This window comes from Panthera onca, chromosome E1 (assembly GCF_046562875.1).
Source record: "Panthera onca isolate mPanOnc1 chromosome E1, mPanOnc1 haplotype 2, whole genome shotgun sequence".
Taxonomy (NCBI): domain Eukaryota; kingdom Metazoa; phylum Chordata; class Mammalia; order Carnivora; family Felidae; genus Panthera; species Panthera onca.
The window spans coordinates 26829402-26842833 of NC_138352.1; the positions used below are offsets into that span (position 1 = coordinate 26829402).

Consider the following 13432-nt stretch of genomic DNA (forward strand, 5'->3'; position numbering starts at 1 on the left):
TCTTCCTACCTAATAGGATAGCTAGAATTAAAAAATAATAATAAAATAAAAAGGAAAATAGAATAAGTGCTGGTGAGGATGTGGTGGGAATGTAAAATCATGTTTTACAGTTTGGAAAACAGTCGGGCAATTCTGCAGATGGTTAATCACAGAATTACCATATGACCTAGTAATCCCACTCCTACTTATTTACCGAAAGGAACTGAAAGATATATCCACACAAAAACGTGTACATGAGTGTGGACGGTAACATTATAGAAAATAGCCAAAAAGTAGAACCCAAATACCCACTAACTGTTCAATGGATAAGTAAAACATGGTATCTCCATGATACCATGTATGACCGAATATGATTCACCTGGGAAAAGAAATGGAAACACTGATACAAGCTACAACATGGATGAGCCTTGAAAATATCAGGCTAAGTGAAATAAACCAGTCACAGAGGACCACATATTGTGCGGTTTAAGTTCTGTGAAATGTTCAGAATGGGCAAATCCATTGACAGGAAGTAGATTAAAGGCTGCCAGAAAAATAACAATATACACATCTAAGAACTCGACAAACTGCGAATGAGATCAACTCAATGAGATCCACAGCAAGACACATTATAATCATATTATCAAAGACAAAGAATTTTTTAAGGCAGCAGGAGAGAAGTGACTCATCACGTACAAGGAATCCTCAAGACGATTAACCTACAGTTTCTCATCAGAAACCATGGAGGCCATAAGGCAGTGGAATGACATTTAAATTGCTGAAAGAGGGGCGCCTTGGTGGCTCAGTTTGCTTAAGCATCTGACTCATCGTTTTGGCTCAGATCATGATCCCAGCGTTGTGGGATCGAGTCCTGCATTGGGGCCTGCTTAAGTTTCTCTCTTTCCCGCTCTCTCTGCCCCTCCCCTACTCACATGAGAGTGTGCATGTGCTCTCGATCAATCAATCAATCGCCAAAAGAATATAACTGTCAACCAAGACTTCTGTATCTGATGAAAATGTCCTTAAAAAATGAAGTAGAAATTAAAATATACCCAGTTAAACAAAAGCTCAGGAATTTTGTTACTACCAGACCTACCCTAAAAAACATGTTAAAGGGAGTCCTTCCGGTTGACAAGAAAGGAAGCCAGAGAGTAACTCAAAAGTTGTGTGAACAAATAAAGGTCTCCAGTAAAGGTAACTATGTGCACAAATATAAAGACCAGTATGATTACTGTATGTTTGCTTTGTAACTCCATGATTTATCGCCTCGCCTCCATAATTCAAAGGACAAATGCACAGGAAAGAATTACGAACCTCTGTTACTGAGCACATGTGAATAAAGAGGTCGTCAGTGAAACAACAACAGAAAGGGGTGGTGGAGAGAGCTGGATAGGAGTAGTATTTTGGGATGCTACTGAAGTTAAGGTGGTATCCATTCAAACAGGGTTGTTATAAATTTAAGATATTAAATAAAATCCCCATGGTAACAATGAAGGAAAAAATCTAAATTATCTACACAAAGGAAATGAGAATGGAATCAAAACAGTTCCCTAACAAAAAACAAAAAACAAACAAACAAAAAAAAAATCAACTAAACCCCCAAGAAGGCAGTACAGAAGGAAATGAAACACAAAAAACGTCTAAGACAAACAGAAAGCAAATAATAAAATGGCAAAGAAAGTCTGCCCTTATCAGCAATTATTTTAAATGTAAACAGATTAAATTCTCCAATAAAAAGGCAGATACTGACCAAATGGACTAGAAAACACGATCTAACTATATGCTGTCTATAGGAGCCTCACTTTGGTGACAGAAAAGTGACTCAGAAAGCAACAAATAGGCTGAAAGAAAGATGATTAAAAAATATATTCTATATCAGTAGTAACCCAAAGAGAACTGGGGTAGGAACCCAAAGAGAGCTGGGGTGGCTAGACTAAGATTAGGCAAAATAACTTTAAGTCAAAATCGATTACAAAAGACAAAAGGACATTATATACGTGTGTGTGTTTAATATTTATTTTTGAGACACAGAGAGAGAGAGGGAGAAAGCATGAGTAGGGGAGAGGCAGAGAGGGAGGGAACAGGATCTGAAGCAGGGTCTGCAGAGCCCTATGCCGGGCTCAAACTCACGAACCGCGAGATCATGACCCGAGCCGAACTTGGGACGCTTAACCGACTGAGCCAGCCAGGTGCCCCTGAAGGACATTATACGTTGATGAGACAGTCAGTTTATCAAGAAGACACAACAATGATAAACAGGCAGGGACCAAACAACACAGCCCCATAAAATACGAAGCAAACATTTACACAAGTAGAGAATTAGTTCCACAAAATAGTTGGAGACTCCAGTACTATTTTCGGTAATGAATGGAACATGTAGACAGAGATCACTAAGGAAAGAGAGGACTTAAAACAACACTACACACCAGACTTGTACACAGCTCTCCACCCAACATCAGCAATACTCTTCTCAAGTGCACACGGGACATTCTCCAGGTCAGCCCATGTGTTAGGTCACAAAACAAGTTTAGAGTCATTTGGGAAGACTGATCTCATACGAAGTATCTTCTCCAACCACAACAGAATAAGGATAAAACCAGTAATAGAAGGAAATCCAAAAAATTCATATACATGTAAAAATTAAACACTTTTTAAAAAAATGTTTCATTTATTTTTGAGAGAGAGAGAGAGAAGAATGCAAGCAGGGGAGGGGCAGAGAGAGGGGGAGACACAGAATCTGAAGCAGGCTCCAGGCTCCGAGCTGTCAGCACAGAGCCCGACGTGGGGCTCGAACCCACGAACCGTGAGATCATGACCTGAGGTGAAGTTGGATGCTCAACTGACTGAGCCACCCAGGTGCCCCAAATTAAACACACTCTTAAACAAAACACAAGGGACAATTTGAAAAACAACTCTGAAGGGGCACCTGCGTGGCTTAGTTTGTTAAGTGTCACATTCTTGGTTTCGGCTCAGATCATGACGTCACACACAGTTCATGAGTTTGAGTCCCACATCAGGCATCAGGCTCTCCAGTGACAGTGCGGAGCCGCCTTTGAATTCTCTCTCTCTCCTGCTCTCTCTGCCCTTCCTCCTGCTCTCACCCTAAATAAATAAACTTTATTAAAAAGTGTAGCAAAAGTTCAACGAAAAAAAAAACACCACACTGAAACAAAAGAAAACAAATACACAACCCACCACACTAGATGAAGTGAAGGAGTACTCAAAGGGACATTTATAACTGTAAATGCCTACATTGCAAAAGAAAAAAGCTCTCAAATGGATAAAATTAATTTTACACATTGAGGAGACGGAAAAAGAGCAAATTAAACCCAAAGCTAGAACAACATAAATAATGAAGATTAAAGCAGAAATAAATGAAGTAGAGAATGGAAAAATAACAAGAGAGAACCAGAAAACCAAAAACCAATTCTTTGAAAAAATAAAACAAAAACAAACGAAAAGAGATCAACGAAATTGAAAAAACTTTAGCTAAACTGACCAAGAGAAAAAGAAGGCTCAAATAACTAAAATCAAAAATAACAGTGGGGATGTTACTACCAACCTCACTTTAATAAAAAATATAAGAGAGTTCTAGGAACTGTATGGCAACAAATCAAATAACTAGACGAAATGACAAATTCCTAGAAACACACAAATTACCTCAAGTGACCGAACACAAAGAGAAAATCTCAACAAACCTTTAATAAGAGACTGAACAGGCAATTAGAATTTCCCAACAAAGTCCAAGACCTTACGGCTTCACCAGTGAATTAAAGCAAATATTTGAAGAACTGACACCAATTCTCCTCAAACTTCCAAAACACAGAAGAGAAATAATGGTACCAAACCCACAGCCTCGTTCTGAGGCCAGCATCACCTCGACACCAAAGCCAGATTAAGACAACACAAGAAAAGAAAATCACAGAACAATATCCCTTATGAATATAGATGTAAAAATCCTCGACAAAATACTGGCAAACCACACCCAGCAACATATTTAAATTTTTTTTTTTTTTTCTTCTTTTTTTCAACTTTTTTTTTTTATTTATTTTTGGGACAGAGAGAGACAGAGCATGAACCGGGGAGGGGCAGAGAGAGAGGGAGACACAGAATCGGAAACAGGCTCCAGGCTCCGAGCCATCAGCCCAGAGCCCGACGCGGGGCTCGAACTCACGGACCGCGAGATCGTGACCTGGCTGAAGTCGGACGCTTAACCGACTGCGCCACCCAGGCGCCCCAAGCAACATATTTAATGATCGCACACAGTGACCAAATGGGATTTATCCCAAGAACACACGAGATGATTAACATCAATCAATGCAGTACACCACATTAATAAAATGGAAGAAAAAACAAAGAGTGATCATCTCAGTTAATGCAGGGAAAAAAAAAAAAAAAGTCCAATACCCTTTTATGAACAAAAACACTCGACAAACTAGGAATAGGGGAAACTTTCTCAACCTGACGAAGGGCTTCTATGAAAAACTCACATATGTCGTATCAATGGCTAAAGTCTGAAAACTTTACCCCTAAAATCAGAAACAAGACAAAGATGTTCACTTTTGCTACTTCTATTCAACACTGCACTAGAGGTTGTAGTCAGAGCGATTAATCAAGAAAAGAAATGAAAAGGCATCAAAACCGGGAGGGAAGAAGTAAAATTATCTCTATTCGCACATGGTATGATCTTATATACAGAATCACCCAAAGAGTCAACCAGAAAGCCTTCAGAGCTAATGAATGACTTCAGCAAAGTTTCAAGGTACCAGATCAACAGAAAGTAGATTGGAAGTTACTGGGGGTCTAGAGGGAGAAAAAAGGGGCAGTGACTGCTTAACTGGTACAGAATTTCTGTTTGGGGTGATAAAAATGTTTTAGAACTAGATTGTGGTGATGGTTACCAAACACTGTGAATGTATTTAAGGGCACTTAAAATGGCTAAAATAGCAAGTTTTATGTTACATACATTCTACCACAATTTAAAAAATTAGAAAACAAAACAAATCTATTTTACTAAACTTACAAATGCATGTTACACTATTTAAGGGAATTTGGCGAAACTTTAAGTGGTACTATTATTTAAGAACTCAATCTGTTCACCTGAGTCGATAAGATATCAATCAAACTGTGTTTTAACACAGCAGGATGATTTGCAAAGAAAAATTTAGATTTTGTATCTGCAATTTTAATTCCTTAAATATCAATTCTTAAACCCAACAGCTGCCAACCGTTCTCTATGACCAAAAGCTGCCTTTATGGACATTAAAAAAAAAAACTCACAGTGACTTATAATTTTTATATTTTCTGTATACAAATATTTTCCTTAATTTTTTTAATTTTCCAAAAAGATTAAAAAAAAACTCTCTGGGGGAAAAATATCCAAACACCCGAATTACATCCTTCTGAATAACAAATATCATAATGTAAATCAAAGTTCTCATACCTCCCCAGGTATCGACGTGGATTTTTTTCCACCACATGTACAGGAGAAGGAGAGCAGACAGGAGGAACTGGGAAGTGGTGTTTGCCCAGGCAGATCCCCTGAAGGAGAGAAAGTGATCATTACCTGGGAGTATATTCTGTCCAAATATAAATAAACAGACTACCCCTGACAAGCTTTTGCTCTGTTTTAAGAATTACAGTTATTAGAAAAGCCTAGAACTTGTGGACTATCTTTTAATGATTTAAATACACTGTCCACTTACAACTGACTTGTTTTCTTTCCACCAACAATTTTGTGGAAGAGCCAAATGTTACTGTTCATCACCAGAAAAATAAAAGGACATACACACTTGTCACCGTCCTTTGTCCTAACAGCCCGAAATAACCTAGCAGATAAATTCTTAAATGTAGTCACCTAAGTACAATATCAAAAACAACTACTGTGCTCAAAATACTGGTCTAAGGTTCACAGTTATTTCCCAGGATTATAATAAATTTGTTTTCAATTACAAGACAAACTTAGAGCATCTTAGATGACATTTTGTCACCACAAATTAAACGATGCCCCGTCCTGGCACAGGGAGCCCAGAGCCCTGCTTCTTCCTATTTTTTCATTTTAATCTTCCGACCAATCCTCACACTGTATCACTTATTAACCCATTCCTATGTGTTCTTCTCCTCTTTTCCTACTATCCAAACTGTCCTCCGTACACCTGTTCAAGAAACTTCTATGAGATGGTCCGTGAGGTGCACCTGCAGAGGAAAGCCGGACAAACCGGGTGCCAATCAGGTGTTTATGTGGGTCGATGTCACCAGCTCTCAGACCTGCCTGCCGACTCGTGCTCCCGCCCCCCATGGTCAAAGCCTCTGGCTTTTCTGGCAGGAGATGTTACAAACCTTTTTCCATTGATTATTCTTACAGTCCACCTCTCTACTACCCATCACCTAATGACTTATATACAAACGTACAAATGTACAAATATGTGTGGGTGTGTGTGTGTGTGTGTGTGTGTACACACACGTGTATTACTGCAACTAACAGAACTAAATTTCCATCACTACCTGGTACCCACATTAATATGTGTACACACGAAGTCTCATGAAAAGACCTCCATACACTATTTTCTATTCTATCTCACTTTACTACATGTCATTCATAATATATCTCGAGTGCTCGTGTGACCACGTCGGCCCACGTGAAGGGGGCTGGACCTGGGCCAGCGCACCGGACGGTTCAAGTCAGGGATGGATCGACAGCATGATGCCTACTGGCGGGAGGTCCAAACTGACGCTGCCTTCCTCGTGGGACCCTCCAACTCTCCAGCTTCACAGAGACGGAACTGGCTTGATTTCTTACAACTGAGAGCTAGTGGGAGATCCCGACAGTCCTCTGCCCCCTCCTGCCTTTGCTCAGGTCTGGCATCTCAGTCTTCATGGGCTGCAGCGACGCCCTCTCACACTAACTCCACCGGACAGGCAGGTGTCAGCTCACAACGTCACCTCTTCCACAACATTCTCCCCCAGCTGACGCCCGCACTCCTCCCCACAGCCTGGGCTGACTGCCCCCCCAGGTGCTCCAGGACACCAGCCCCCACCCCACGGGGATTCCCTCCCAGGCCGCTTCACCCCCCCATATCCCAGCCCCCAGGGCCGCGGCCAGCAGACGCTCGGCACTTGGGGAACGAACGGGTCACAACTTACACCACTCCGAGGTCCAGGGCGTAGAGCAGGAGGGCGTTCATGCCCACATTGATCACGTTTGCTGCAACCCCAGTGATCACTTGAGGCATGATGATGCCCTAAAATCCCCAAACAGGAAAACAGCATTTTCAAAAGCTGATCGGTTATGTGGTGTGACGTAATGGGAAGCATATATACTGGTCTCTGCCCCCACCCCGCCCCCGCTTCCCGGCACGGAGCTCCTAACTCCCCTAGAACTTCTCAGTGGCAGGGGCACGAGGCGGATCCTTTGTTCTAATATTTGGTCTTCAACCCGGGTTCTTGACCCAGAGTTCCTAAATCCTTTGGAATTTCTTGGGTGACAAGGGCGCCTTTTGTCCTAATGACTCTGGGTGGGCTCCTGGATGGGAGCTGCTCACCAGAACAACCAAGCCATGGTTGTTAGGAGCTTGACATTTTCAGCCCTTCGCTCATTTTCGGGAGAGGGGAGGGGGGCTGGGAATAGAGGAAGTGATCAATCCCGCCTACGTGAGGGAGCCTCCCCTGAAACCGCAGAATCACGGGGTTCAGACAGCCTCCAGGCTGTGTACACGAGGACGTGCTGTGAAAATTCCGGACCCTGTCCCACACACCTTGCCATCTGGGTGTTTGGCCTGCGTTCTTTGCCACACCCTTTTGTAACAAACCGGCAAATCGTAAGCAAACTCTTCGTGAGTCCTGGGAGTCGCTCTAAAAAATTAACGGAACCAGGCTGGCGGTCGTGGAAACCTCCAACCTGCAGCCGATCAGTCAGAAGCACAGGGGGCAACGTGGGCACCGGAAGGTGGGGGGAGGGGAGTCTCGAGGGACCGAGCCCTTTAACCCGTGGGAGGTCCCTGAAACTCTGGGCAGAGCGCGTTAGGGTCGAGTTAAAAGGCAGGACACACAACTGCGTTAGCCGGGCTGCGTGGGGATGTTTCCACTCCTCTGGTGAGCGGAGAATGTGGTCTCGTGAGAACAGTTAAGACTCTTGCAGCAGGAAGAGTGAGTTTTCCTAAAGAGGTGGTCAGCCGAACACTCAGAGGTACACAGGCAAGGGTTCTGAATGACAGCACGGTCACAGAGGACATCGACGGCCAGGGTCAGAGCCGCTGGCCACATCTCCCCCACTGGTACAGCTGCGAGCCCGGCCAACTAGAAGTTTCTAAAAGCTTTTGAATGACCCGCTGGGCCATCGTTTCTATCACAGTAACACAGAGATAGAAGAGAAGGGATGACTGCATGGACAGCAAATCGGTGCATGGCACGAGGTGTCCCAGGAAGACCCCATGGGAGACACTCAGGCCGAGTTACCTAACTTCTGTCCAGGGTCAAGGTGAAGGTTCGTGAGGTCACCTCACACGAAGCACCCAGCAGGGCCTGGTCCCCAGCAGGTATGCGGTGGACATTCACCCCCATTATTTACGGGGCCTCATTCCTCACTTCTCGTGTGTCTCTTGCCTACTCTACGCTAGTCCTCAGGTAAACATTTTCTTGAAGACTCTACATTTGGGGCGCCCGGGTGGTTCAGTCTGTTGAGCGTCTGACTCTCGGTTTTGGCTCAGGGCATGATCCCGGGGTCATGAGATTGAGCCCCATGTTGGGTTCTGGGCGCTGACAGCGTGGAGCCTACTTGGGCTTCTCTCTCTCCCTCTCCCTCTGCCCCTCTCCTGCTCGCACTCTCTCTTAAGACAGATAAACTTACAAAAAAAAAAAAAAAAAAAAGAGTCTACATTTTTTTTTAAAAAACAGTTGGCCACCATCAAAGTAGAGCGGCTTCTGTGGATAAAAGTTACATGAAGGCAAGCGGGCGGCTCACGTAAGAGGGACCTGGGGACACAGAGAGGCAGAGCTCCCCCTCAGCTCTGCCCTTAGCCTTCCCCTCCATGCCCCTTGTCCCTCTGGTTCCTGGGGGCGCCGTAAACCCCACAGAACTCTGCAGCCTCTTCCTCTAAAGCACAGGCACCAGAGCCGGGCCTGAGGTCAGACCCAAAGCCAGCAGGCAGCCCACAGAGGAGGGAAGGGGTGCAGTGTGGTGGGTGTTGTGGGAGGCAGGGGCTGCAGAGTAAAACAAGAGGTAGGTGCAGGAATCTGACAGGTTGAGATGGGCATCTCTCCTGAGCTGGACAAAATCCATTTACAAGACCTCAGGTCTCCCAAACAAGGAGCTCTGGGTAAAATTCCAGGGAAATAAAACTGTGAATGACTTTCACGGAGAACTCCCTAAGAATATCTACTACACGTTTCTAGGCACCACGGAGTCAAAAGATCCAAAGGCTCTATACCTGACTTTGTAAATATCTTGTCTGCAGCTGGAACAGGAATGCTGCCTAGGAGGTAAAACAGAAAAACACCTCTTGTTAACATGAAGGCATAATTCCAACAGTTTCTGACAGTTCTGTTTCTCAAGAAGGTATTTCCTCCTGATGCGACCTCAAAATCAGAGACCCAGACCCACGCGGATCAAATGCTAGGATGCTGTTTGGAATTTTCCGGAGAGGACCCTCAGACCTCGAACTGGCCGAATCTGCGAACGGCTCACTACCTTGACGTCTGAATGGCTCTGAGAGTGCCAGCTGGCAGTACTTTCCCCAATCCCAGAGGGGCCCCAGAAACATCCTAATTAATCTGCAGTCAAAAGCACCCACAGAATAAGGACAGAAAGCTCTTCCCCCTCATCGGTGTGGGTATTACGTTCAAGCTGTTGGATATCAAAGTGGTACAAGCTCTGAGAAGCAGTAAGGATGGGATGACAGGTCCAAGAACTACACACTGAACTTACACGGGAACAGGACTATGATAAAATAAACAGAAAGAGGGGAGGCACAGGCATGACACTATTCATGAGCTGCTTGGGGCGTCCCAGGACACAAAATATCCTCGACACTTACAGGAAGAGCAGGAATGAAAATCATCACATAAATCTGGGCTATCCTGAAATAAACAACAAACAGCCTTCAGTTAATATTCAAACAATTGCTGCCGTACTTCTTCAAATTGAATCCACGTGGTTCCTAAAAATTAAACATAATTTACACGGGAGAAATTTAATACCACTCTGAAAAGGCTTTTTCCACAAGCCAGATTAACACTATGTTAGGCTTGCTACACGTCTGCTTTTACAGGGAAGTCTGACTTTACGTCTTTCAGCTCATTCTTAGCAGAAAAGATGGGACGAACAGAGCAAAATGAACTAAAAGTCGGGCAAAGTTCAGAAAGGTTTTGGGTCAGGACTGTAGCTGTACCTCACACTGAAGCAAGACGAACAGTGTTCTAGAAAAGAGAGATGCCTCCTTGCATCCCGTGATCCCGTGTATCCTGAAGACAAATTCCAGAGTTTGCTGGACTTGTAGGTTAAAAAAAAACCCAACTCTAAGAACTCTAAGCAACTATATTGCTCCTTTGCTTCTGGGAGGGAAAAAATCCTCTGCGTATTTGCAAAACACCGGGAAAGTAGACTGGGGCCAAGGGTATTAACATTCTCATCCTGTATCTTCACTCTGGGCAGGACGTCAGGTTACTGTGTCACGCTGTGCCACTCTGTGTCACTCTGTGCCAGCTGGTCCCTGCCAGCCTTAATACCCTGTGATCCACAAGTCACAGCTTCCATTCTCCACGGGGGTTCAAGTCCAGGTAACTGACCAAAACGTCAATGAAGGTTAAGACGACCAGACGGTCACTTACGCTGAACCTGGGGTTCTGACATTAGAGACGCTGCTGACCTGGAGACTTCGGGGTCTTGTTTTAAGAGCAGGAGGATACGCTCCGTATTGATGAAGACGGCCCAGCAAGGAAAGCAACACAGCATCAAGATGAGGATTCCTCTTTGGAGTATGATCCCCACGCGTTTTAGGTTCTTGCCTCCGAAGGACTGGAGAAAACAAACGCAGTGATAAAGAGGGCCACCGTGTACCGGGCCGAGGCCTGGACCGCCGGCATCGCAAACGGCTCCCCAAGGGAGAGCACCCTGCTGGCCACCCATGCAGCCGGACAGCTGTTGTTTCCCGCCCCCAACACCTGAGCCAAGGGCACCAAGGGCATTTTAAACATGCCCCGGGACGAGGAGTCTCCTGTCTCTGGGAACAGGGACAGTTAGACATGGAGGGCACTGACAGCAGAGAGCAGGGCTTCAAAGGTGCAAGAAGCAGGCGGCGGGTTAGAGCCTGCCGGATTCGCTCAGCAAGTATTTCTTGAACTCTTACTATGTGCCACACGCATTTGCGACCCGGGAACTAACTCAGCAGTGAACAAAGCAGGCAGAAGTCCCTGCCATCATGGAGCTGACTTTCTAGAAGGAAAGGGAGACAGACGATAAACAGAAATAACTAAGATCTAGAGTGCATTCTCTAGAATGGCAGTAATGCTTGGAGAAAAAGACACCAGGGAAGGGGGACAGACCCTTGGGGGAGGAGCACGATGTTTACAGGGCGGATGGCAGGCCTCCCGGAGAAGGGGATTTCTGGCAAACACATGCGGGAGCTGAGAGAATGAGCCAGGCAGACGTCTGGGAGAGGCCCAGCAGGGCAGCCTGTGGGGATGGAACCCCGGTGGGGACAGCAGAGGGCTCAGCGGCCTCCACAGTCAGACGGGGTCACAGGAGAGTTGCGCGCAGAGAAACGACATCACCTGACGTTTAAGTGTGACGAGAGCACAAAAGGCAGAAATGAGGGGCAGCCAGGTGGCCAGAGCACAGAGCGGAGAGCAGGCCACGGGAGGGCAGGGAAGGCCCGGTCCCCCCAGCGGCCTTGGCCGAGTCAAGGTTTCTCAGAGCTTTTCTCACTCTCCCTTTCCTTCAAGTACCCTGAATGACTGTCTCTTTCTCAAAAGCAAAAAGGAGTCTAACTTAAAGTGCCTTGAAAGAGTCAGTGGAGGGGCGCCTGGGTGGCGCAGTCGGTTAAGCGTCCGACTTCAGCCAGGTCACGATCTCGCGGTCCGTGAGTTCGAGCCCCGCGTCGGGCTCTGGGCTGATGGCTCGGAGCCTGGAGCCTGTTTCCGATTCTGTGTCTCCCTCTCTCTCTGCCCCTCCCCCGTTCATGCTCTGTCTCTCTCTGTCCCAAAAATAAATAAAAAACGTTGAAAAAAAAATTTAAAAAATAAATAAATAAATAAATAAATAAATAAAATCCAAGAAACAATGTGCTATTATAGAAATACGTTTACTAATACGGAAAGACGTCCACTGTATATGGGTGGGTGGGGGAAACAAAGATCTAGTCTTTTTCTTTTTTTAACTATATGGATAAAAATAACTGAAATGGTAACAAAAAAGGGACAAAATAACTATTTTAAAATAAAATTTCAGGGGCTCCTGGGTGGCTCAGTCACTTAAGCGTCTGACTTCAACTCAGGTCATGATCTCGCAGTTCGTGAGTTCGAGCCCCGCATCGGACTCTGTGCCGACAGCTCAGAGCCTGGAGCCCGCTTCAGATTCTGTGTCTCCCTCGCTCTCTGCCCCTCCCCCGCTCATGCTGTCTCTCTCTGTTGAAAATAAATAAGCATTAAAAATGTTTTTTTAATGATTAAAAAAATAAAAAAAATTTCACATTCTCTACCATGCCAATCCAGAGCCACATTTAGCTGAGCCTATAAAAACTATCCCAGGATACCCTCATGCACCAACAGCTGAGGAGCTGAGTCCAACCGCTCAGGATATAACACATATGCTCAGGGCCACTCCTTCCTTGGCATATAACCCTGTCCCCACTCTCCCAGGCAGTGGGTGTGAAGGCAGGACTCATCTATGACACATCCACCTACCCACGTAGCCATCATTCATCTGTCCACCTCATCCATTCTACCATCCATCCCTCTAGCCACCTACCCATCCATCTGTCCAACCATCCATCTACCATCCAACCCAACCATCTATCCATCCATCCATCCCTCCACCCACCCACCCGTCTATCCAGCATCCACCTATAAACCCATCCACCCACCACCCAACCGTCTATCCATCCGTCCGTCATCATCTACCCATCCCGGCTTGCTTCTCTGCTTTCCTCTCACTCATTCGACAGATTTCCAGGGTACCCACTACATAGCAAGCACGATGCTGAGCCCCACAGGGATTCAAAGACTGAATGGGATTATAGCCTTTCTCCCCAGGCAGCTCAGATTCTACCAGGGAAACCACTATGGTTGTAAACCAGGTGGGTGAGATGGAAGACAGAGCCAGGAGAGAAAGGCCGGGACCAGAATCTGACTCTCCTCTGACTGCGTTAGCACACCAACCCAGAGTTCCCAGTCCTGTGACAGGCAACGAGGACGGAGGGGTGTGAGCGGACTCCACTAACGTAAGGAGACAGAAGATAAA

The 13432-nt window shown here is 45.5% G+C and overlaps 1 protein-coding gene across 1 annotated transcript in view; it reads right to left on the reverse strand.

The window, feature by feature from the left end:
• The window catches only part of LOC132687104 (multidrug and toxin extrusion protein 2-like), a 57827-nt gene that overhangs the window by 37205 nt on the left and 7190 nt on the right, over positions 1–13432 (reverse strand). Inside the window, exons 4-8 of the mRNA XM_078437659.2 lie at positions 10842–10990; positions 10011–10053; positions 9405–9449; positions 7123–7220; positions 5423–5520 (exon numbers count right to left, since the gene is read on the reverse strand). Coding sequence (XP_078293785.1) covers positions 5423–5520; positions 7123–7220; positions 9405–9449; positions 10011–10053; positions 10842–10990 — 433 coding nt within the window. The remainder of the gene's footprint in view (positions 1–5422; positions 5521–7122; positions 7221–9404; positions 9450–10010; positions 10054–10841; positions 10991–13432) is intronic.